Source organism: Chlorocebus sabaeus, chromosome 9 (assembly GCF_047675955.1).
Source record: "Chlorocebus sabaeus isolate Y175 chromosome 9, mChlSab1.0.hap1, whole genome shotgun sequence".
In the NCBI taxonomy this organism is placed as follows: domain Eukaryota; kingdom Metazoa; phylum Chordata; class Mammalia; order Primates; family Cercopithecidae; genus Chlorocebus; species Chlorocebus sabaeus.
Window position 1 is genome coordinate 128,830,253 of NC_132912.1, and position 27,331 is coordinate 128,857,583.

Sequence of the window (27,331 nt, forward strand, 5' to 3'; positions counted from 1 at the left end):
ACCCTGCTCCTCTGACAGCTCCTGGACTCACTTTGCATGAGCAGATCTTTGTGAGTGGGGTGGGGGGAGGGCTTCTGCTCTTCTCCTCATACCATCCCACTCTTCCTCCTGGAGGGCTTGTAGGGACCAGGGCAGAGCCTGGGATAAGCAGGGAACGAGATGCAGTTCTTGCCTGGCCTAAGCTGGCACAGGCTCCAGGAGAGAAGCCTCAAGGATGAGTGAAATGAGCCCAGAGCCCTCCCCATTTCTATTCACCAGCAGGCCTGCCATGCCCCATCCTGTACCTGGAGTTAAGCAATTACAGTGCAGGACGCTGAGGGCCAGACTTCCAGGGCGCGATGTCTCAGTTGGCTCACCCAGCCCAGTGCTGTGTTCAGTCAGAGCCATTCGGTGGCCCTCCTCCAAGGCCCTATGGCCCCTCTGCTACCCCTCCCCAGGTCCCTCCTGGGCAACACTGTTTATCTTCCCAGCTCACCCCTTCTCTTCCCTTGGGAGGCCCAGGAGGTGTGTTCAGCTCTCCGCCATCAGAATAGGTTTGAAGCTCGGGGTCTGCAGGCAGCCTGCCTGGGTCCACAGTCAGCTCTGTCACCTATCAGCTGTGTGACCTGGCAGGAGTCATTTGATAGGGCTATGCCTCAGTTTCCTCGGCTGGAAGACAAGGACAGTAATGGCACATACCTTATAGGGCTGATGTGAGGAATGAACAAGATAATGCAGATGCAAACGCCAAGCATGAGTCACGTGCTCCCTCCACATCAGCTGTCGGCATTGTCACTGGTTCCAGGGAGAACCTGCAGTCTGGTCAGCTTCACCCCAGCAAGAGCAACTGACAAACTTCCTTCTCAGGATGCGGTCTTGGCCTCTTCCCCTGGAGATGCTCTCCTCATCCCGCCCTCTCCTCTCGCCTTTGCTCAGAGTCCACCTGTACAGGTGTGTTACTCAGCGTCAATTCCACACCCGGCCCAGGTGGGAGGCCCTTTCCTTGGCCCTCCTGAACTTCTGTTCCTCTTTGCTTCCTTCTCTGGGATGCCACAGAGCATCCATGGAGCCACCACCGTGGTGGGGACGAAGGCCACTGACCGCTCCACTCACATGCTCCCAGGCCTCCTCTGAACTGTGCAACAGTCGCCATCCCTGGGGAGGCCCCTCTGTTTTGTAGGGGTTTCTTCACATGTTCAGAAATTGCTTCAAGATAATAGGACTTGCAAGTGTACTGACAGCCTGAAACTGTCATTAGAACCATTAAAACGTCATCTCTCTTGATGTAAACCATAATTAAAACCATTAAGGCACCATCTCTCTTCCCTGACATCAGTCCCCCTTTACAAAGCACAGAAGTCTCACATTCTGGTCATAGCTTGCCCCAGTCACCAGCCCCCAGCAGCATTTGGACAGGGGCCACCCTCTGAGTACAGCTTTCCTGCACCAGAAGTGGGGTCAGCTCAGACAGCTTTGGGGCATTCCTGTCGTGAACCCATCTGCTGGCTTGTCCCGCAATGCCATCCTCTGTGGGTTCCACACTAGGAGTCCCAGCTCCCAGTGGTGTCGCCGGCCAGGTGGCACTCAGACCGATGTCAGGTGGTGATGGATACAGGTTTCTTCCTGTCTTCCCTGTGCTACACTCAATGAAAGTTTGTGAGGCCTGAGAACTGAACAGACTCAGGTTTTGACTTACATTGGGAAATAAGACATTGCTCCTTTTTATGTCAAAAAGAAGCTTCAGGTGTGTGGTGATCTCAGACAGTGTCCCAAGTCCAGCTCTCATTCACATTCAGTCCCAGCTTCCTCCCTGCGGCTCCACCTCACACACTCACCCTTAGAATGCAGCCCCTTCACGGCAGGGGGACCAGGAGGGTCCAATAAGGCACTTTAAACATTGATGATATAATCATGGCCATACTATTAATTTTTTTAAAAAGCAAACAGCAAGGTTCCAGGAAAACTGATTTTTAAATCCCAGCATTAAACAAAGTAGTCACTACAACCTCACTTCATACTAATATCAAAACACTTCCTCTTGTGCACAGAGGGTCCCTCCCAATGAGGGCTTCATCTTACCTTTCTTTGAATCCCCAGCAAAGCACCTGGCTCCATGAGGGTTGTCTCCAGGACAACAGAATGACACTCTGAAGGGGGGATGGCAAAGCTAACTGGCCCCATTGCAGCTAGTCTCAGAGATGTCTGCACAGAGGCAGCGGACAGCCAAGGCACACACCTGATCATTACGGTGTTACCCTTCCCTCACTTCTACTGGAGCCAGATCCGGCTAGTGCAGGCTATCCAAGGGTCTTCTGCATCAGGAACGGTGCAGGGGAGGAGGTGGGTGCCCATGGGCATCTCGTCAGGGCACTTACCCAGGCAAGGGAATATCTTCACTCACCCACCACGGCTGGTACTTAGGACCAGCCAAGTCTGCCACGGTGGTGCTCAACCCTGTTGCTTCTGCAGATCACCCAGGACACTTAAGAAAAATACTGATGTCCAGGTAAAAGTAAATCAAATCACCGCCCTACCTGGCAACTTTGGGTTGTGCTCCAGGTGATTCTAATGTCCAAGCAGAACGAAAGCCGTTGGTCTAAGGTCTACCAATCACATTGCATGAATGAATTATTAGTTTGTGAATGAATGGGTAAGCATGAAGGCAGACTCCTATGGCTTTGTAACAGTAGAAGGCCAATGTATTAGGAAACAACAACTCTGGTTTATGACCTGGACCCCTTGGTTTAGTTTTCGACTCCACCAGAAACTACAGGATCTTGGGCAAGTATCTAAACCTCCCTGCTCTTCCAGTCTCCATCTGTAAAATGGGTGACGTGGACATGGTGATCTCTGAGATCCCTTTGTTCTCTCTGCACTGTTAGAGGCTCTACCACCCTGAGCCCTCACTGTGTGCCAGGCTCTGGTCTGGGTGCTGGAGATTCAGCCCCGGGGCCTTCAGGAGCTTACATTCCAGCAGACATCCTCACTTCTATCTACTTCCACTTAGGAATCTACTTCATGTATCTGGACAATAGCCCAGTGCAGAGAAGCAGAGATTATACCAACTAAAAAGCAGAGGAACTGGAGAAAAATTTCCCTGAATCACTCTGGAGGGCTTCAAAACAACAGAGACAGATGAGGTAGGAGCCCTAGAGGATGGCGAGATAGTGGGTTTATCCAGAAATCTCTTCTATATCAACACCAACATTGCAAAGTCTGGTTCTTTAAGTACCATTTCGTGTATTTATTCTGAAGAAATACTGTTCCTGCAGCTTTGGGGTAGGAATAATAATAATAATAATAATAATAATAATAATAATGACGACGACGAAGACGGAATTTCTGTGGTTTTGCAGCTTTTCATGTTTTGCAGTGCATTTGCTATCCACTCTTAGGTGACCCACTGGCCACCTAGGGGCTCCCCAGCCCACTTCTGTATCCTGTGCAAGGCCTGCAGTGCCCACTCTCAGCCCCTTCCTCCCTGAACATTGATACCACCTGTATGTGTACTGCCAGCCTGGATTCTCTTTCACTTGACAGCAACCTCCTAACCCTAAATGTGCTCTGCAAAACACAACGACACACATAGTTACCCTCCAAAGACAGTACAAGGAAGGAATGATATCAGGCAACGATGTCCTAAAGCCCAGACACCAGGTATGCTCAATCCTCACCAAAACACCTAAGTAAGTAAACGTGCACATTGTCTTCTGTTCTGTGATCAAATGTTCCATTTGTATTGAGATGGCCTCTTCACTGCTGAGAGAATGCAGGAGTTTCACCAAGTTTAGCAAACTAACTCTTTCTGACTCAATACAACTTAGAACAAAGAGGAACTTCTCAAGCATGTGATAATCTATCCTTTTCACCAACTTTCTCAGGTGCACAAAAGTGGTCATGCATTTCTATGCTGTATTTAAAAGAAAAACATTGTACTGACTCTTTAAATAAAACTCTATCCACAACAATAAAGGAAAATGGGGAAATACGACCTGTCACACAATCACATAAAAATTTACATTGCAGATAAAATACTGCAGTCGTTTCATGAAATAACTTTCATCCATCAACTGTGGAGATGGACAAGGAAATATAACCATCCTCATTTTGTAGAGGTAAGAACAAAGATAAAGATAAGAGTATATAAAAGCAGAGGTTAGAATTATAAAAAGAGTCAGCCTTGCCAAGGGCTCAGGAAAGGCTCAGCAGCGCAAATGACTCCAGGCACTTACAAGCAGGTGAGTTCCTCACCAGAGGTCATGGATTTCTGGAGAAGGGTGGTATCCTTACACGCCCCATGTCTGGAAATAGCTAGTAAGATAGGCGCCTACTATATTTGGCAACCTCAAATAGAAGTGGCCTCTCAATGTTCACAATGAGAAGATACCAAAAGGACATTCTGGCCATCTTATATCTGTGTCCCTATATTTATATTCAATTTTTACCTCCTGCTATATATCAAGCATTGAACAATATGCTGGGGACACAGTGGGGAACAATCCACTGTCTACTGACAATATTTAATTGGCCAATTCAGGCACCCATTTAAAATAATGTAAGCATAAGTTTATTGGTATTGCTTTCTGCACTCTCGTATCTTATAAAAACATTTTTATTTACAATCTTTGTCCTCATTAGAGTCTGAGTCATCTCACAGTTTTGTGGGCTATCACTTTCAACTGCATCTAAATGTTTCAGGATTCAGGATTATTCCCTAATTATTTCTTAAATTTCTCCACCTCACTCACCCCCACTGCCTCCGTGCCCTACATGCCCTACCGGTGTCACAGTCTCCCAGTGGCCTCCAACATCTGCTCTTGATACTTTATGTTTCATTCAGGAAGCCATTCTGAAAACACCAATTTCATTCCATCCATACCCTACTTACCAACCTTCGGGGGCTTCCCCTGGTGCGGGGTGGCGTCTGAAACCTGGCCAGACCTGGTCTGGTCTTCGGCAGCCACTTGGTCTCCCTTTTGGGTTACTCTTTCAACCCATGCCCTGGCATTTGGCCAGAGCCTCCATGCCACAACTCCTCACCCACCTGGGCCTTTGCATACACTGCTTGTTTGGCCGGAAACTCTTCCTCCTCTCTGCACCTGGCTGACTCCCGCAGGTGATGGCACTTCTAGCCTGTGGGCCTTCCCTGGCTGCCACATCAAGACACCTTTCTTCCCCTCATTGCCCACACCCATAAGCACTTCCAGTGCACATAACAGCATAATCCATTATTTGTAAGATCATCTCTTTGGCATCTCACAGCCCCACTAGTCTGCAAGCTCTTTGAGGTCAAGGGCTGTTTTCCCCCTATTCCCTACTGTGTCCCCAGTGTGTTGTTCCGTGCTTGTTATATACCAGGAGCTCAAAAATAATGGTTGAATTTATAACAGCAGCACCAGCTAACCTTTGTGGGATATTTGCTATGCCTTAGACTCTGTAGTAAATGGTTTTATGGATTATTGCATTTAATTCCTAAAACAACAGTAGGATCTTAGTGGTCTGCATCTAATAGATGTCAAACTGAGGCTTGGACAGCTCAGTTCCTAAATTCACACAGCAGAGTGCAGCTTTCACCTGGAATTATCAGATTCCCAGCCCAGTGCTCTCAATTTATCTAGTGAAATAAATAACCTTAGATATCCAAGTAAATGTGATACAGAAGAAAAAACCTTCTTAAAAAAGCTTTAAGGAGCTTTGAGAGGAAAGTCAAGCTCTGTAAAGTTATAATAAGCTTACAGTATGAGCTTTAGCCCTTGTGGCTTAAAAAAGTCTCTTTTCAAGATTTTTGCAAAGTTTGTTTACTGAAAAGAATAATCACGTTTTCTTACTAACAAAAATAAAGGCCACTCATTTCTTTGTTCACTGAGAAGGTCTCAGGCACCTGATCTGGTCTGAGATAGCAAAATATTTTACTATGGGAAAATGCAATTCTAATACTTGATACTTAGATGGGAATTTGATGTCCTGATTTCCTTTGTTCTCTATTACAAAGGCTTTGAGCTATCATTCATCATCCACACATGGGTTAGAGAGAAAGTACCTCTTCTCCACCCATGAGGGAATAAAGTTACCCTCTGAGAACTAAACCAGGGCAATCAACCCAACTGATGATCACTCCGAAAAAAAGTTCCAGAGCTCACAGTATGGTTTGCTGGGTCAAACATCTAACACTGAAATTCTTTCTTTAAAGAAAACTGAGGGAAATCAAGTCAGCTCATGGATGGTGATAGGGAAATGATGCATATATGACAGTGATGAGTCTGGTTTAGGTGTCTGTCACATGTGAGTTTGGTCATTGCGAGTCAGAACTCTTGAGTTCCGTGGAGAATGATTTGTTGATGTGCAAAGCTGGGATGATCTCCCAGAGGTGACAGAACTGCCTGCAAGGTCAGCCACCACCTCAAGTGACACCTGGGTCCCACCTGCCTACAAGAGCCCCAGTATTTCTTCCACACACATTACCATACACATTACCTACCTACCCATGGCTGGTGCCAAGTAGTCTTCACTTGGTTCTTCAGATCTTCAGATCTGTCCTGGGACAACAGGACAAATGACCAGGAGCCAGTGCTCCAAGCTGCCTGCTAGACTATCCATACTCACAGGCAAACATGGATACAAATTAGCAATTTAAAAACTGCCCTCTGTTCCTGGCTGGGATTCTCATAAATCAAAAGTGGTCAGTGTTTACAACAGGGTCCAAAGGGAAAGCTGTTGAGCCAGCCCCAAACACTTAAAAATTCTATATGGGAACCCAGAAACCTTCATCTGAGGACAGGAGATTGGAGGAACCAATGGGCTGCTTTTCATCTGCTTCTTATTTAGAAAAATTGGACGACTGGGGAAAAAGAGTAAAAACAAAAATAGGAAGCAAAATAAATGTTTACAGGCAAGCAGATTCCTCATTCTGAACATATAGAGGTTGAAACTTTCCTTAAGGCCAGTTAATTGTTCAGATAACTTGTCAGGCTGTGAAGAAGGGAACATAAAAAGTGGACAAAGGGTGAGTGATGACAGCTATGGCACTTCAGAGAAGTGCTGCCACTGAAAACCAGAGACCATCCATCTTAGGACAGAAGGGGTGTGCCGTGGCAGTGCCACCCTAATGACATGTGTCTCTATCATGTCCACCCCAAAGCACTGTGACAGAAACAGACCACCCATAGATTACACCAAAAAATATACTTGTATGATGTGACATACATATTGAGCTTTATTTATGTTCATACAATTGGCCCTCCACATCCTGGGATTCCCTACTCTCAGTTTCAACCAATTGCAGATTGAAAATAATTGGGGGATAAAACAAAAAATTACAATGCAACAATAAAAACGATAGAAATTTTAAAATATACAGGATAACAGCTATTTACATAGCATTTACATTGTATTAGGTATTATAAGTAATCTACAGATGATTTAAAGTATACAGGAGGAGGTCTGTAGGTTATATGCAAATACTATGCCATTTTATATTAAGCACGTGAGCATCTTTGAATTTTGGTACCTGTGGGGGGTCCTGGAGCTATTATCCTCCAGATACCAAGGGACGACTGTGCGCACACACACACACACGCTGGTATGTTTAAAAATTCTATATGGGAACCAAGAAAGCTTCATCTGAGGACAGGAGATTGAAACAACGAACGGGCTGCATTTCATCTGGTTCTCGTTTCGAAAAATTGAGAATACACTTAGTAATTAAGAGTATACTTTTAAAAAAGCAAAAATTATTGAATTATTTGGGAGGAAAGACATGGCAAAGATTGGGAGAGGAAGAGCAGTATATTATCTATCTAATTTTCCTATTAATTGGCAATCTAGTTCAGTGATGCCCTATAGTGAGTATTTGTTATAAATCAATTCAGACAAGCCTATCCTTTGCTACTGTATAAGACAGTAGTGGATTTAGGCCTTGGGAAGGGCAGGAGCTGTGTGTTACTCATCTCTGTGTCCCAAACCCCAATACAATATCTGGAACACAGTTTATTAAATGAATAAGCAAATGAACAAATGTGAATAGATGTACAGAATGTGTAGTATGGCATCAAGCACTTCAACATCCAAATGTAAAAAATGAAAATGGCAAAAACACACCCCAGATTAAAAGGCTTTTTCTCTCTTAATAAGCAAGGCTGGACAGGTTTTTTTTTTGTTTTTTGTTTTTTGTTTTTTTGATATGGAGTCTCGCTCTGTCACCAAGGCTGGAGTGCAGTGGCACGATCTCTGCTCACTGCAAGCTCCGCCTCCCGGGTTCACGTCATTCTCCTGCCTCAGCCTCCTGGGATAGTATTTTTAATACCCAACATTTAAATGTTGGAAGGAATGCTAGTTCTAAATCAAAACCTATAGATTATTTTTAGGGCATCAGCCATGTTTGTATTGCAGTAGAATTTTTGAAAAGTCATCAATAGTATAGGTTGAACTAACATATTTTTCTAAACATAACGTATTTGTTATTGGCTCAACCTAATAAAATGAATCATTGCATTCTAAGCATAATGACCCATATTTTGTAATATCATATAACATATAGTACATGTAGAATATGTACATATATTTATGTATACTCATATCAGTATTCAAATTTAATTACAAAGACATTCTGAGAAATCCTACTCTTTATATAGTATTTGTGTTGGTTTTCACTATTTCCACTTATAGGAATTCCATGCCAATGATTATAGGAAAAAAAGATGCCGATTCATCAAAATATTTAGCCAAGTTTTGTCTTTGGCAACAAACAGTGGCTACTTTCCTTGAACTCATTCCAATGACAATGTCCTCTGCAAATCTGCAAATCGGTCAGGATTCCTAGCCAAGGAGGTCAGAGGGGAAGAAGAAAACAAATGTGTTCAAAAAGAGCAGTACGATTACCCTTTTTGAACAAGAATATCTGTCAGGTTTTGCTACCAAAAAATAATGTTTTATTTTTGTGACCTACACTGAACACATAAAAGAATGTGGAAAAACGAACACTAAAATCAACACCCATGCCCTCATCACTTGGCTTAAAAAATAGCACATAACTAGAGTCCCAGAGGCTTCCCAGTGCCTTTCTCCTATCATAACTGCTTTACAAATTGTTTTAAAAGCCTTTAAGGAGGTCAAGGTTGCCATTATATATAAGTGTATCATGAAGGCCATCTAGCTTTTATCAAATGCCACCCACTCCTCAGGCCAAGGGCGTGGGTGTACAGGTGGGGTACTGCTGGCTTCATCATGCTGGCCAGGAGTGTCCCTTGAGCACACACTTCCCCCAGATGAGGAATCTCAGACATTTATATCTCCCAAGAAAATAGACTGCTCTGGGCACTGAGATGCAGCCTGGGATTCTCAGGTTTCCAAGGAACAGCACTCAGTATCACGTGGAAGAAGCCACTCACTCAGGGTTTCCTGGTTCACTGAAATACAATGAGATAAGAAACCTTGGCTCTCGTAGGAATTGTTTAATTTGTTTTGATGCTTGAATACCACATGCCCTACATGATTCCTCATCTAGTGTTGTAAGTATGATTTCTGCCAGTAGGATCAGTTTAAGCATTCCTCTGGGTAAAGCGAGGACATACTTGAATGTAGAAAATTACTGAGGCCGAAGATCTTAGAGTGGAAATGGAGCCCCTGAAAACCATCTGATCCAGTCTCCAAGCTGAGAAGGCTTAACTTCAGATTATAGATGAGAGAACTCAGGACCAGAGAGGTTAATTAATTTGCCTAAAGTCACAGAGCTTACAAATACCAGGGATTTCACATTTCCTTTCCCTTGGCTCAATGCTTCTCCCCTATATCATACTAAATCCTCTTTGCTGTTTTTTTGTTTGTTTGTTTAAGTAAAGCAGTAATAGGCATGCATCATACTGCCTCAAATGGTCTTCATCACTTCTATTCAATATGAACTAGAACTGCTGCTCCGAAGACAGTAAAATGCAGTCATGTTAGTTTGTTGGTGGGCAGGGGGTATTTTACACATCTGGAAAAGTTTATTAATTAATTTATGTGTCCTTCAGTAACCTTGAATCTTTTCTATGATAGGGCAAAAACCAATTAATTAACTGACTGAATAACATATTTCCTTCTACATCAATGATTTCAGTTCCTACATGTAAAATTACTTTGGAAAAGGCAACTGTCTTAAATAATTTTCTAGGTAAAAAGAGATTTATGTAATATCTATATAGGTAATTTATGGTCCAATATAAAAATACAAGGTTTTTGGATCAGGAAGTACTTACAGAATATAAGAAGTGATGTTATCAAGTCATAATCATTACCCTATTTGGTAAGATCGTGAATTTGTTCCAAAATTTAAATGAATTTTAAATATATTTATTAAATTGAGGGGCTAGTATTTTCAGTAAGTTTTTAATGTCATTTTACAATTTTTCATTTAACCAGCCTCACATTCTATATATTTTGTTGCTATGAATGTACAATACTATCAAAACTTTACTGAGCATATTAATGAATAATTGTTTTCATTTTATGAAAACCACATGTAAAAACCATTTCCCACAACTCTGAAGGAACTTCTATGACACTGATATTTGCTTAATGGGTGCTGGCCGGCTGTGGACACAGCACGGGCGGCTTCTCCACTGGAGCCTGTCAGATTTTCAAAGAAAACCATGAAACTGACCAACGAAATCCTCTAGGCCAGTTGAAACTGAAGAGGTGGCCTTAGAAGGGCTGTGAAAATAACTTTCTCTAAATAAATCGTCTCCCCAGATAACCCTCCTGCTGGGGGCTTGGTTTTGTATCATCTTCTATCTGACCACATGTTTTTCATAAGGAAGAAAATCATAAAAGAAAATAAAGAAAGCCTTGTTCTCCCCTTATGTTGAATCTACCTCATCCCACAGTGAAATCCACCAGCATACTGAGAAGAAAGAAATGAGTATTTTATAACATTTTTAGATAAACACACCATTCTGTTTTTCTCACGGGTTCCTGAACAAGTAGGGTTAGCCTCTGTGTCTTCTCTGGCTTTGGTCTTTACCAATTACAGCAATTTTCCTTCAGTGGGACTAAGCGTGCTTGTGAATGAAATGAATTTTTTTTAAACTTGCCAATGCTGTTGGAATGGAAACAGCCCTCCAAGGGACAGGCCATGTCTAGACTCCAATCCACACCCCTGCTTTTCCTACTAGCAACACTGGAACCAGTTCCTGCTTTCCTGTTCTCGCCCCAGCATCTGCCTCCATGCCAGATGTGAGGATGCCTTTGTCTTTAAAAACAACAAGAAAATTAGGTCTCTGTAGAGCAGTTTCCAAGTCAGCCTTTTATCCAGCACTGTAAATAAAAAGATTTGTGTAATATCTATATGGGTAATTTATGGTTCAATGTGAAAATACAAGGCTTTTGGATCAAGAAGTGTTTACAGCATATAAGAAGCTACTCCAGGACAGGCTGTGGTGCACCTTGGTATCCCCACAGAACCTGTTACAAATGTGGACCCTCAACAGAGGGCTTTGCAGCATACCACCAAGTGTGAGGTGCTAAATTTGGGGAATACAGTGGCTACCCATTGGCAAAGGCAGAGTGATAAGTAGAGGTGGTCTTAAAAAAATTTATCTTGCCTTTTATCTCGTATCTCAGGGAAACCAATAATTGATGAGGGAAAGTTCTTCTCTATAGGAGCATTTCAGCTAATAAAAGAAGAAAGAATGATAGAATACTGCAATTTTGCAAGACCCAAGGAAGGAACAGATGTAGGCACTGATCGTTAATGGCCACTGAACCTGGTGGCTGAAGGCTCAGGCAGAGCTTTCTAATGGAAGCTTCAGAGTGACCCCAGACTCAGTGATCAACCTGTCATCACAAGACAATCAGAGGTCACAGAACTACTGACATGGCACAACAGAAGAACAAGGACCACCTGCAATGTCGTCCTGCCTAAAACCAGTACCTCACTCTGTACAAGCCCATACACTGAATTACCAGTAAACAGAAAACACAGGGCCCAGAGGAACAGGCTAGACAGCACCAAGAGGATGAAATCAGCAAATTGAGAGTGTGGAAAATTCTACTGAGTAAAAATCTGGTTTCAGTTTTCAGGACTGCAAGATTTTAATTGCAAGAATTAAAAGGAAAGATAGGAAACCTATATATTAAAAGAGTCATTAAAAATATAGCAGACAAATACAATGAGGGGACTGTGTTTACATCCTGGTTCAAGCAATCCAACTGCCAAGAAAAAAAATTATCTTGCCTTTTATCTCATATCTTATAAGAGACATATATAAAATCTGGGAAACATGAATACTGGCTGGGCATTTGATAGTATTAAGAAAGCATTATCTTTTAGGTGTGATAAAAATAATTCTTTTTTTTTTTTTTTTAGCAATACATACGTCAGAATTTGCAGGTGAAATGATGTGATGCCTGGAGGTGGAGGAGTCCGACAATTGCATGGTAATTGTTGCACACAGGCTACAGGTACATAGCAATTAACTGTTGCATGCACTTCACCTAATCTGTAGCCAGGCCAGCCAAACAGGTGGCCCCTGGGCTCCACAGGCCTACAGAATTGCACTGCACCTCCTGGCCCACCTCCATCCACAGCACACAGGTGACTTGGGGGCTCTCCCATTGCTGATGCCAGGGCGAGTGGAAATGGGGGTATCCAAACCCTCAGGTGACAAGAGCAGTAGGTGCAGGGTAGGATGAGGCAGGGTACTGGGATTGACCTGTCTGACCATCACAGTGAAAGAAGAAGAGAAAGATGGGTGAGGAGAGCAGAATAGGGGCAGTCACAGGAAGCTGGTTGCAGGAGTGGAGATGATGAGACCTGAGCATGTGATTCCTGTTCCTACAGACAGAGGCGGCCAGGATGAGGAGGGAGATAATGGGAGAGCAATGGCAGCAGAGCAGCACACACGCTGTGAATGGCAGTGCAGTGTCAAGCACACTGAATACCACATCCCTTAAGTATTAGTCTGTTCTCGCAGTGTTACAAAGAAATGCCTGAGCCTGGATAATTTATGAAGATAAGAAGTTTAATTGGCTCACGGTTCTGCAAACTGTACAAGAAGCATGACAGCTTCTGCTTGGCTTCTGCGGAGGCCTCAGGGAGCTTTCAATCATGGTGGACGGCAAAGTGGGAGCAAGCATCTCAAATGGCCAGAGCAAGAGGAAGAGAGAGAGGTGGGAGGTGCCACACGCATCTAAACAACCGGATCTCATGCGAGGTCTACCACGAGAACAGTGCTAGGGGGATGGTGCTAAATCACGCATGAGAAACCGCTTCCAAGATCCAATCACTTCCCACCAGGCTCCACCTCCAACACTGGGGATTACAACTGAACAGGAGATTTGGTGGGACACAGATTCAAACCATATCACTGTGGTCTCCTAACCGCCTGGGAGGAAGGCCTTACTCTCCATTTTAGAATGGAGGAGCTGAGGTGGCTTGTCTCCAAGCAGCCTGATCCCCAAATCCAGATCCTAACACTGTCAATCATCTCTGATAGGGATATGGAAGCAGCTCTAGAAAGAGTCCAGGAAAGTCAGATTGGGTTTTGTGAGTTGAATCACAGTTACACCCTTATTCATTAGCTCAGAACAGTCACCTCAATCAGTGGTCCCCAAACTTTTTGGCACCTGAGATCGGTTTCATGGAAGACAATGTTTCCATGGACTAGGGGTGGGGGCGGGGATGGTTTCAGGATGATTCAAGCACATTGCATTTATTGTGTACTTTATTTCTATTATTATTACATTGTAATATATAATTAAATAATTATACAACTCACCATCATGTAGAATCAGTGGGAGCCCTGAGTTGCTTTTTCTGCAACTAGACAGTCCCATCTGGGGATGATGGGAGACAGTGACAGATCATCAGGCATTAGATTCTCATAAGGAGCATGCAGCCTAGATCCCTCCTATGTGCAGTTCCCAAGAGGGTTTGCTTCTATGAGACTCTAACGCTGCCACTGATCTGACAGGAGGCAGAGCTCAGGCGGTAATTTGAGTGATGGGGAACAGCTGTAAATACAGATGAAACTTCACTCACTCATCAGATGCTCTTCCCCTGCTGTGTGGCCCAGTTCCTAAGGGTTGGGAAGAGAACATCAGAGAGGGTGTTGGGGACCCCTAGCCTAAATGGAGCTGGAGGATTGTGATTCTCCTAGAGGTACCAAAAAGAGTGGCAGTAGGGTGGGGATTTAGAAGAAACTACCACCGTCTTCCTCTACACTATGTACCTTCATGGAGGAGGACAGGGAGGGAGACCTTTTGTTAGATGATAAAAACATACCAGGAGCCCAACTTTGTTTTTTAACTGGGGCAAAATATACATAATATAAAATTTATAATTTTAACCATTGGTAATTGCATAATTCAATGGCGTTAAGCACAGTCACGATTTTGTGCAACCATCACTGTCACCCATCTCCACAATTCTTTCAGAATCCCAAACAGAATCTTTGCCCACCAAGCTCCTCACTCCCTAACCCTCCAGTCCCTGGTAACCACCATTCTACTTCCTGTTTCTATGATTTTGCCTATTCGAATTTTGCCTATTTGAAGTATACCCCATGTAAATAGGATCGTATGATATTTGTCCTTTTGTGTCTGACTTATTTCACTTAGCATAATGTCTTCAAAGTTCATGTGATGGTATGTGTCAGAGTGTCATTCCTTTTCAGGGCTGAATAAAATTTCATTTTATGTATGCCACATTTTGTGTACTGACTCATCTGTTGACAAACACTAGGGCTGTTCCCACCTTTTGGCCATTGTGAATGTTGCTGCTATGAAGGTGGGTGTACAAATCTCTGTAAGCCCCCGATGAAGTCCAGTTTTTTCATGATGACATTACCTGTGATGAGGAATAAAGGCATGTCACATACTGTCAGCATGCAACAAATGAGCTATTGGTAAGTAGAGTTATATTGCAGCTCTTTATCGTCACTAATAAACTATGAAAACAGTATGAGAAACCAGTAAGAAGGCCTCAAGAAAACAGAGCTGTTACTATCAATTGAAGTTTTCCCATGCACCTTATGAAACATGGCCAATCACAGACAGGGCTCAACTCCACTCAAGATAACGAGTTTGAAGTAAACACATCTGAAAACAGTAATCTAGGATTTTGGCTTTCTGGGGCATGATACTCTAAGAATGTAGCAGAATCTGTGTTTATGAACTCAGCAAAATTATGTCAAAGAGTTACAGTAAAGAGTTCCCGATCCAAACCCCAAGAGGGGGTTCTTGGATCTTGTGCAAGAAAGAATTCAGGGTGAGTCCACAGTGCAAAGCAAAAGCAAATTTATTAAGAAAGTAAAGGAATAAGAGAATGGCTACTCCATAGACACAGCATCCCTGAGAACCACTGGTTGTCCATTTTTATGGTTATTTCTTGATGATAGGCTAAACAAGGGGTGGATTATTCATGCCTCCCCTTTTTAGACCATATAGAGTAACTTCCTGACGTTGCCATGGTATTTGTAAACTGTCATGGAGTGTAGCAGTGAGGATGACTAGGTGTCACTCTCGTGACCATTTTAGTTTTGGTGGGTTTTAGCCAGCTTCTTTACTGCAAGCTGTTTTGTCAGCAAGGTCTTTATGACCCGTATTTTGTGCCAACATCCTATCTCATCCTGTGACTTAGAATGCCTTAACTGTCTAGGAAGGCAGTCCAGTAGGTTTCAGCTTCATTTTACCCAGCTCCTATCCAAGATGGAGTTGCTCTGGTTCAAACGCCTCTAACAAAACTTTCAAGCTTTCCAGAGAGTTAGTGTCATTGTCGTAAGCAATCAATGAAAGCATCGTGGTCTTTCTTTTGAGGACGCAACAACTAGAAAAAGTCCAGCAGAGATGGGCCATAACGACCACAGCCTGCACAGTGTCTGCACGTAACCATCCTGGCCGCACCAGGAGAGGGAAGAAGCAATGACAGCCACTAAGATGGCATCGGCCTCTCCAATGCCAGAGACCTCCTGGGAAGAGCCAGGACAGCCATTACTGTCCTTTTGGGATGCAGAGTTGGGGAAAGGAGCTTAAGGTCACAGCAGGATTTTCATCAGAAAACCCTGAGCCTGCAGCCTCAGAAGGGAAGGAGTGGGGGGGGGGGGCGGGGGGGGGGATGTAATGAAATGCGGAACTCCACCTCCATCTCAAATGCCCTTCCTCATTCTACCAACTTCAAAGAGTTCACTCAAGGACACCACACTCTCGAATCACAACCCAGAGGGGCCTGTTTTAAAAAGGTTGATCTTAACCAGTTTAGGCACTTTCAAGTTAACTCAGGTTGAGGAAAAAAAGCTCTAAAAATGGTGTTCTGACCTTTTTCAGCGTCTGTACAACTTCAAAGAATAAAATGAGGGGAGAAGCTCAAGGGAACTTAGCTCTTATTCAGGAAACAAAATTTAGCTCAATTAAAAAGATCTGAAATGTTAAGGCTGAGAGATTTTAACTGAAATCTGAAGGAGTTTGGTCTAGTTAGACTGCTGAAGTGCATGAAGCTTGAGTCAATTCCCTGAGTCTGTAGTCATGCTTAGAGAATTTTCAACTGCACCATCACCCTTTCATCAAAGTGGACAGAGATGACTCCTTTGGTAGCACCTGATTCTCCAAGGCAGGGGATGGGCCTTTTTACGCTGCAGGCATTAGGCAAGCTGAAGAGGTGTGGTCACTCCCTATAGGAAAGAACATTCCTGTGGGCGATGCATCAGCTATGACAGATACCCCAAAGTCTCACAGAAGGATTCAATGGGCTGGAATTTCCCTGCTGGCCCCGATGCTGTCCAACAGAACTTTCTGTGATGATGGAAACGCCCGTCTAGCCACACGTGGCTATTGAATACTTGAACTGTGGCTAGTTTGACCAAGGAACTAAAATTTTAATTTTATTTAAATTAAACTTAATTTAAATAGCCACATGTGGCTAGTGGCTGTCCAAGTAAAGCATGAATATAACTCCTAGCAGAATGTGTTGAAAACAGAGACCCTCAGGCCCTATAGCTGGGGATTCTGGTTCAATAGCAGTGGGGCCAGGCGTTGCCCTTTTTAACAAGCTCTCCAGGTGGTCCTGATGCTGGTGGTCTTGAAGCAATGCTCTAGACTTCAAGGAGGGCAGGAGTCCATGTGTGGGGAACACCCACTGCATGGACACAGACTATAGGAAGGATATGGAATACGGCCTGGGAGTGAGCCTAGAGGCCAGAGGCTCACCCACTAGGCTCCAGCTTAGAATTCAGTGGAGCACTGACATTGCCTTGGGTTGTGACAGCTATTCGGATACTGTCAGGGCCACAGCTGATGCCTCTCCATGTTCTACCCACTGCCGGCTCCTGATCTCCAGTTCATAGCTGCCAGCCACTGGTCAGCTGTAAACATCCATGAACACCCCCCTTCAAAAATGCCACGCCCAGTTCTACAAGGGCCCTCCACAGGTCACCTCCAGACTGAATTCTGTGAAACCCAATATTCAGCCCCTCCCAGACTCTCAGGACCATGCCTACTATGACCCATATCTTTGTGTCTCTGGCCACTGCTCAAAGGGCAAGTTCTCGGTTGTTTTCCAGGGTTCTCTATTCTGATCAAAGGCATCATTGTTCTCCTAGCATCTCAGGTAAGAACTGTATGCCTTCCTTTCCATGATCCCACATATTCCATCATTCATCAGATTCTGTCCATTCTGCCTACTTAACATTTCTTAACCACTTACTCCTTCCCACTGATACTCTCTTGGCTCAAGCCATCATCAGCTCTCCCTGGACAGCAGCAATATGCAGCTCTTAACCACACCCACTCTACCCTCCCAGCTGGTTTTCACAGGCAGCCAGATGGTCTTTAAAAGACTGAATTTTTGGTAGGGAGCAGTAGCTCATGCCTTTGGGAGGCTGAGGTGGGCATACTGCTTGAGGCCAGGAGCTCAAGACTGGTCTGGGCAACATGGTGAAACTCAGTCTCTACAAAAAATAGAAAAATTAGCTGGATATTGCAGTGCATTCCTGTAGTCCCAACTACTAGGGAGGCTGAGGTGGGAGGATCACCTGAGACCAGAGCAGATGAGGCTGCAGTGAGCCGTGATTGCACCACTGCACTCCAGCCTAGGCGACAGAGTGAGACCCTATCTCAAACAAATGAAAAGCAGAATCTTATCATGTCGTTGTTCTGCCTACAGGCCTTTTCTTCCATGGTGTGCCACTGTATTTAGGAATAAAGTCAAGATCCTTATCAGGGCACACAAACCCCTGTATGGCCTGGCTTCCTCTGTCTCTCTCTTTCTTGGTCATCAGTACAAAGATCTAGAATCTGATAAGCTGGACGTTTACTTCTGCTCTTTCTCTCTCTATCTCCTGCCCTCCTTGACTGGGCTCTTCCCTGTGTGTGCACAGCTTAAAAGCTGCTTCATTCTACATCTTCCCTCCCCAGACCAGGTGCTGGCCCCATACCTTCCCCTCTCGAGCACTGAGCACTGCAGTCACCCAGTTACTGTTTTTGTAATGATCTGCTTAGTGTTGGGCTCCTTGACTAAATTCTAAGAAGACAAGAAGTTTATCTTATTCACTACTCTCCCTCCAGGGTCAGTTACACTGTCTGGTATTAAACACATATTTGTGAATAAATGACCAGGTGAAGAAGTGAAAGAGTAAGTGATTTAACACATCAACAAAAATTATTAAAGATAATTAAGACGGCAGATGATAATCATTAAAGATGGCAGATTAGGCCAACACTTTCCAACATGACCTCTGACATCAGAAGGGCTGACAACTGTTGATATGACTTTTACAACTTTTGATCTTGGGGGACATGAGCAAGTACATTGTCTTAATTAGCTTTATTAATTATTAATGTTTAGTAAGGATAATTATAAGATAGCAATAAAGATTCCAGTAAAGATCCAGTAAAGAAGGGAAGCTGAGAGCTGGAAACATGAAACTACAATTTCTGAGATACGGTTCCATCGACATTTGTTTAATCACTAATTAGAACCACCAGGCAGTTTAGAACTCCTCATTCCTAAGGACAGGTTGCAGGGCAGGGGTGTGATGTCCACCCAGCAAGTCACTGCTGGTCCGGGTGCTGTTGGTCTGTGTTCTCTGAGGGAGGGTCCAGGCCACATGCTGCCTCCAAAGGAACCCCTCAGGCCATGGTCAGCATTAATAATGTCTTTCATCTGTGAGTGGATCTACAATGGCTTCCACAGTGTGCTCCAGTTTCCAGGACTCTACAAGAAATCTAGAAAACTTGTTCTCTTGGGTTGGGACAATGTGGATGAAACTATTGTTCCTCACATGCTCAAAGATGGTGGACTGGACCAACAGGCTCCAACACGACCTCTGACATCAGCAGAGCTGACAACTGCTGGCATGACTTTTACAACTTTTCATCTGGGGTGTGAGCAGGCACACTGGGTTTGGAACCGCGATCTCCTAGCAATAAATGGGATTGCCTTTCTCGGGGACTGTGCAGATTGTCCTCAGATCCTGGAATCCAAAGTGGAGCTCAATGCTTTAATGACTGATGAAAGAATATCTAATGTGCCAGTCCTTATCTTAACAGAAACTGGACAGAACAGGCACAATCAGTGAAGAAAAACTCTGTCCGCCATTTGGTCTTTATGAACAGACCACAGGAACGGGAACTGTGACCCTGAAGGAGCCAAATGCCTTCTCCAAGGAATTGTTCATGTTCAGTGTGTACAACAACAGGGCTGTGGCAAGGGCTTCCGCTGGTCTGCCCAGTATATTGACTGATGTTTGGACAGTGAAAATAAGTTTAACTTATTTTTTTAAAAAAAAAAAAAAAAGGTGGTGGGCAGGGAGGGGGGAAACAGTCTAGGTTTCTTTCACAAGAGAAGGAAAAAAGAAGGAATTGCACTCTACACTCAAAGATTTTAAAAGTCCAATCCCTGGGCATGTCAAGATTGTAAAGGTAAGAACCCTACAGTGGCTGGATCCCAAAGGACCAGCCCGGCGCATCTGTTCCAGGTCTTGTGAGCGTTGAGATGTTTGGCCATCACCAAGACTTAGAGGTAAAGAGTAGGCATAACCTGATTTCCATTAATTTAGAAACTCTGAAACAAAACATAATATAATTAGGTAAAATAATTAAGATTGCTGGATCCACAGAGAAATGTTATTGAGTCATTCAAACCTGATCATCAAAATTAACATGAGCTCTAATCTTCCCACGCTGACTGGACACAGATGCTTACTCCATTTTGCAGACCAGGAGACCAGGGTGGGCAGATCGCTTGAGGCCATGAAGGAAGTGGAGAGAACATCAGCAGCTTGCTGTTGGGAGCAATGCTGCTTTCAAAGCCTGGGCTCTTAACTCCAAATCATGTGTTCCTTTCTGGAGGCTTTTCTACTTGAATTGTTCCTCACCTCACCCAGGTGACCTTCGACCTCCTGGGAACTCACTTCCAGCTTGGTCCAGGTTGTCCAGGCTCTCCAGTCATTTGAGGAGTGCTTATCGAGTGCCTATGATGAGCCACGCTATGTGGGAGGTGGATATTAAGACCCTACCCCTCACTGTAAGGATGTCATGGTTGGTGGAGGAGGAAAGGAAAGGAACACCCAATGGTGGAAATGAGAATAAAGCAGCAGGTGGCTCTCTGATGTCAGGCTTGGAACAGTGAAGGATGCAGGGTTTTGACTGTGCCCCACCCTGTGTAGCAGAGGGATGACCTCCCCTGTCTAGGACCCACCATGTATACCCCCACATGCTCAGGCAGCAGTCACCTTTTTAGCAGCCACGTTGCCCCAGGGGCTTCTTTTGAGTATGCAGGTCTCATTCACGAGAACTACTAACAAATTTCCTTCTGAACTTGCAACGTTTATTTTTTTATTAACCCAAGTGTAGGATTTTACATTTATCCCCATTAAATCTCATCTTGTTAGTTTTGGCCCATTGATCCAAACTGCTGAAATCCTCATAATCCAGATTTTGCCATGCCAAGCACAGTTATGTCCCCCAGCTCTGCATTGCCAGGAAATGTGATCAGAGCACCTTTTATGTCTTCATCGCGATGGCCCAGGAAACTGTGGGCCAGGAAAAGGCCATGCACACAGCCCTAAGGCCATCGGCAGCAACCTCAGTCCCCCTCTTCAACATGGGTTGGGTCAATGGGAACAATGGCCTAATGTCCTCTGGATGGTGATTCAGCCAACTAAACCATCTAATGCCATCTCCACACTGGTTACATTTCTCCATTCTGTATCATGATATTCTGAGAGATGATCTAAGATAAATGCCTTTCCAAATATTTATACCCATGTTTGGCCATTTTAAAATGCCCTTTCTGTTATTGTTTTAGAGTGAATACTAATTAAAGTTGCCCCGTAAGAGATGTCTGGAATCGTTTTAGACAAAATAAGTCAGTGCTGAAGTTATTCTATCCCAGAGATACCCCAAACATAAATTCAGAGGGCTATGGACTTCCCATGGCAACTGCCTTCAATCAGTGATGGGAACAGAGTTTGAAGGCATGCTGGGATTGAGAGATGCAGGGAACATGATCTACCGCCATCACTCTTCATTATCCTAAACTGGAAAAACTGATGTTGAAGCTGGCCAGCCTGTCCAATAAAACATTTTGATCAAAGATATAGTTTCACCAAATACCTGTGTAAGGGATGGCCTGAGAGTCCACGGGGATCTAGCAGAGTTAGAAAAGTTATCAACCTGGTTTCTGCAGGTCCATAGGCAGACAGCAATATTGTGAAAAATGCTTCTCAGGGGAAGCTTTGTGTTTCTTTAAACATTCAATTACAGCTATACAAATACAGATTTTAAGTGAACAGCATCCAGTCTTTTCATAAATTAGGGATGTTAGAAGGCAAATAAAAGAGATTCCCTGAAAAACTATTTAATAAAAATTCAGCCCTGTGCTATGAAGAATCGGTTTACCACAGAAGCATTTTGAGTGGGGTTAATTAGATGACTCTCAGCATTAGCTACAGATTTAAGGGAATAGGACCGCTTTAATTTAGGTTGTGGTTTCTAAGCAGGTTTTTCAATTGCAGCAAACTTCTGGATATTTAAAGATCCAATATTCAATGAGTAGGTAATTTTTTGCTCTTTAAAAGTCACCAGAGGCCTTCCAGAGGCCTTTCAGAATAACCTTTATCATTTTCTTTTTAGGAATAATAGATACGTTAGCATTCTTCTTTTCAACCATTATCAAGTTTTTAAGATAGGTTTTTTTTTTTCCTTCAAAAGAAAAATGTTTTTTCCTAATTTTAAAATATTTTATTTTGTGAAACATTAATACAATAAAGAAAGCAAATATCTTCTATAATCTTTCTACTCAGAAATACATGTCATGTGTATAATTTTAAAATAAAAATTGAATACTATGTAAACTATTTTCATTTTTTAAAAATAAACACTAGCAGAAACAACTATTTTCTAACATGCTAGTTACATTGATTATACCATAAATTTTTTTATAATAAAAGTCTCATCATTTAAAACTGTTGTATGGTATCGTGTTTCATAGCTGATAATTGAATCAGTCTCCTATTGACGTACTTTTAGGTAAAACATCTTTAAGCACAGGGCTGACTCTGGGGCTGAAGGTGTTGGAGCAGTGTACTGACCAGCCTGCCTTCTGATTGGTCAGATTGGTCGGCTGTTCATCCTGATTGGTCAGGGCCTTTATTGTACTCATTGTTAAACATGTAAATGGCCTCTGCTTATGTTTTTATCTCTGGTTTCTTATAGTTTCATTTGTAAAAACTCTCTGACTTGAATCTATTGGGCCAATGGCTAAGCAAATTAAAAATTCTATTATATACTAAATGATTGATTGCCTTTAGCGTCTAACAGCCTTACATGCTAGTAGTGCACAAGCATTTCAGCCTACTTGATTTTTTTTTTCTGTTTTTAGTATTCATTGCATCTAAGGTATAGTTAATTCGGAATAGATATGTAACCTTTTGCAAAAAAAATGTTACACTGAAGTATTTTTGGTAATGCATCGGTAAAATGGTAATATTGGCGCCCTCTTATTATGAAAATGTTACTTTTAATATAATGGAATTTCTAAAATTGGTATAAGTAATACAATTAAAATTATAGAATATCACAGGAACATATGAAACATTTTCTATATATTTTTGAAAATGCAGTCTGACAGTGAGGTTGCAAAGAGAGGAATAAATTAAAAAGAGATAGTTTTATGTTTTCAACTTTTATAATTTTGAGATTATCTCGTGAAAGACTCAGAATTGAAAGGCAGCAAATTAAGTCACCATTTAAAATGATACTTATACAAATTAGCTACTATCTAGCAGTGAACATGTATTATAGTATCTGCAGTAATGGAAGGTAAATCATTTTCAGAGGGAACCATGGATAAGGCTATTAAGTCACTTTACAAACTCAGAGAACCAGATGGGTTCTGAGAAATTATTTCTCTATGGAAATGTATGTCCATTATGAAGCTAAATGAAGTAGTAGGATATAAAATTGCATATAGACTATGATATCAACTAAGAAGGAAAAGAAGCAAAGGCTTATTTATAAGAAAAAAAAAAAAACCCATCTATATAATTCACCAGAATCTTAAACAGGATTGTGCTTGGTGGTGAAAGTACTTTTTAAAAAAATTTAGGGTTATTTGTTCCTTTCCCACCTATAATGTTCAGTTTTCTTCACTGGGTATGTATATTATTTTCATAGTAAAAACAACTTAAGGTTTTTATGAGGTCGATTTTTGCTTCTCTACCTGCAGTTGTAATGCTCCATAAAACATTTAGGATGAGCCTCCCCTCATACTGCGCACCACGTTTCTTCCAACAGTCTAACAATGGGAGCAGGTGCAATAAAGAACACTCCTAAATCCAGCTGGCCACCACAACAACCCTATCGAGAAAATGCATCACCACCAGAAGGCTTTTATTCTTTTGATCTTTCAGGGAACGCCTAGCTTCTTCCACTGAGATATTTTCAAAACCATACCTAAAAATGTACAAAAATGTGTGCCCCTCGATATTCTTACATAAAGAAATAGAGCATGAAAATATGTACTTTGCTAAGGGAGATGGATCAAAAGCAATATACAGTTTTCTCTTCAGATTCCTGATTATATAATGTATGTTCCTGAACCTCTATTTTAAGATCAAGTCACAAGAAAAGCTAAAAACACCTCATTTCTTGTTTCCAAAGCTTCTGATCCATTTAATGGTGAGCAGTAAGCATGTAAGAAAAAAACACAAAGAGGCAGGTTGCAGATCCCAGGGAGCAGGTGGTGTGATTTTACATACATTTTTATATATTTTGGCATTAGATATTGAACATTCAGGCTGGCTGTTGATTGACTGTGTCTTTCATCTGACTTGCTTAAAATGCTCAAATCAAAGCACCAACACAAGTAAATGATCTGACTTGTTTAGAGGACGATATTGAGTCAGGTTCTGGGACTCCACGTCCCTGACAGAACTCATCCCAGTGAGGTTCTGCGACCTCTACTCTTGTTTCAGAAAAAATCAGCATCCTGCTGATGGGTGAGGAACAGGAACCAGTATTTTTGGAAGAGAGAAACTGCTATTTTGACCAAGCAGGACTTGGAAAATTGACTTCTATCTTATTAGAAGAACTAATAAGTTCTTCTTTTATGGTACAAATGAAATAGAATATTAAGGAGTCCTTTAAATCTGAGGAATCTGTGGGGATAGCCAGGGCATAAAGAATAAGAAAATGAGTTGTTTTACTTATGGTTGGAGGCAGACAAAGTTTTCTGCTAGGAAGGCACACAAAATATATAATCGTATCCAAGTGGCCCAGAAGAAGCCATAATGCTATTTTCTGGAAATTTATATAATTTTCCATAAAAGGACCAATTTTTAAAAATAAGAAGATGAAAGAAATAGTCCAAACCACTGGAGATAAGCTTTGAAAGATAAAATAAACTCTTGGTATTTCTCAGGGAGAAGATAATTTCTATCAGTTTGAAGCTGTTTCCCCTAATATAATCCAGGAGTTGTCAAAAGTCAATTAATTATGAAACTCTGTTGTTTGAACAGTACAGTGATGCTTAAGTTAAATCTTTGAAGAACCAGGCTCTGAAAAAAACAAAACATCAGAACTATGAAAAAATAGTGTTGAGTTATAAAGTTCCTTTACAGAGTGATAAAATTATTTTTCCATTAGATAAATTTTTAAAGTTAATTCTGGCCTCAAATCCAAATTTGGATTACAAATCCATGCATCTCGTTCTTGTTTTCTAAACCCCAACATAAATCACAGAGCACTTTTCTGTCCATGGTGCCTTAACTTTCTCCTATCAAGCAATAAACAAGAATTAACTTACTCATTTCTTTCCAGATTTATGATCAGTTCTTTGCTTTCCAGTTGTATTCGAATATTCAGCACTTCTGGATGATTCTAAAAGATAAACAAGAAAAGTCAGTTGAAAAACACTTGGCTTTGACTTGCAAATAGCTGAATAAGACCCACAGGAGTAGTCAACTGAGAGAATAAATGATGTGGTCAACCTAAGATAGAGCCAAATGCCATCACAACACGGTGTATAAACTAAGGTTTCTTAGCAGCTTAAAAAGAGCAGTGAAGGCCAGGCACTGGAGGATTGCTTGAGTCCAGGAGTTTGAGACCAGCTTAGGTGGGCAACATAGTGAGACCCTGTCTCTACAAAAAAATAAAAATTAAAAAAAAAGTCAGAATATTAGCCAGGTGTGGTAGTTTGTGCCTGAGGTCCTAGCTACTTGGGTGGCTGAGGCGAGAGGATCACTTGAGCCCAGGAGTTCGGGCTGCAGTGAGCTATGGTCACGCTACTGCACTCCAGCCTGGGTGACAGAGTGAGACCTTGTCTCAAAAAAAGAAAACAAGCCTGTAATCTCAACCCTTTGGGAAGGTCGATGGGGGGTGGGTGGTGGATCACCTGAGGTCAGAAGTTCAAGACCAGCATGGCCAATATGATGAAACCCCATCTCTACTAAAAATACAAAAAATTAGCCTGATGCAGTGGCACACCCCTGTAATCCCAGCTACTTAGGAGGTTGAAGCAGGAGAATTGCTTGAACCTGGGAGGTGGAGGTTGTGGTGAGCCAAGATCGCGCCACCGCACTCCAGCCTGGGCAACAAGAGCGAAACTTCGTCTCAAAAAAAAAAAGAAAAAAAGAAAAAGAAGACAAGAGTGGAGGGAGAGTTGGGTCGGGACAGGCACCACAAACTCAAGGAGACCTCATTCTTCCTGGTCAGCACCGCATGAGTGCGGAACGTGGAGACTCAGTCTTGCTGAGACATGATCACCGCCACATTCAATTAGTGCTTCCTTCAGTTACATTGACTTTGTCTGCCTTTGCTTTGTCAGTTATTTCAGTACTATGCTTGTATAAAAGCTATGAGAATGAGAAGTTTAGACATAGTTTTCTAATATTTCATATGTGAAAGTCGGTCTTATAACTCCAGAGCGCAAAAGATCTTTTCACAATATGTATAATGTTTCAGCTATACCATGACTTAATTAACCACATGCCACTACACTTTAAGATGAAATGGTCTGTGGGTTCCAAATATCCAACATGAAAATAGTTAGTTAAAATGAAACAGAATTTAAAGAAAACCCACAACAACTGAAGGTCACATGAGTTTTGGGAAAAAAGGCGAAACATGCCTTAACTAAGGCCATATAACTGGGTTAGAATCAGAAAGGCTGAAACATCATTTGCTTTATTTTTAGGGCAGCCCTTTGCATATCTTCTTGTAGTCTTTCTGTGTCTCCCATGGTAGCCATTAGCTGTGTATGGCTATTTAAGTTAATTAAAATGAAATGAAATTTAAAAATTAGTTCACAGTCACACTGGGTACATTTCAAGAATCAATAACTCAGTGTGGCAGGTGGCCACCACTGTGGGACAGCACAGATATAAAAGCATTTCTATCATCATGGAATGTTCTATTGGACAGCTCTGAGCTGGTGACAAAGACCTAAAACTTACATCATCCAATTGCTTGCCTGAGGAATAGATTATTTTAAATTTCAGGGCCTTCAGGAGATAAAAATAGGTACAAACCCAAGGGTTTTTTCTTATGAGCTTCAAGGAGGTTCTTTCTCAATTTTCATTGAAGGATGACATTATTTTATGTAGTTGCTTAAACTTAAGAGTTAAATTGGTGAATTTCCAGATACGTGAAATTCTTACGTATGTTTCCTGGGTTTACACAGGCCTTGTTTTTGATGGATTTACTCTAGCAAAAGACTACAAAAACACACCGAATTTATATATTTTGATACTGTCTGGTGTTTATAAGAACTGTATGCATTTCTGAGTGTTTACTCAAATTTGGAAATTAATCTTACTATTTGATCCTACATGCCAAGAAACATACACCATTTCTTTGTAGTGTAGGCTGTCAAAGTGTTCTTATG

General features: G+C 42.3%; 1 protein-coding gene and 1 pseudogene across 1 annotated transcript in view; one reads left to right on the plus strand and one right to left on the minus strand.

Annotated features, from left to right (window-relative positions):
* The window catches only part of ADAM12 (ADAM metallopeptidase domain 12), a 373,095-nt gene that overhangs the window by 241,962 nt on the left and 103,802 nt on the right, over positions 1-27,331 (minus strand). The window contains exon 3 of the mRNA XM_007964392.3: positions 25,253-25,326. Within this exon, the coding sequence (XP_007962583.3) occupies positions 25,253-25,326 (74 nt within the window). The remainder of the gene's footprint in view (positions 1-25,252; positions 25,327-27,331) is intronic.
* Positions 19,098-19,859, plus strand: LOC103216684 (small COPII coat GTPase SAR1A pseudogene; annotated as a pseudogene).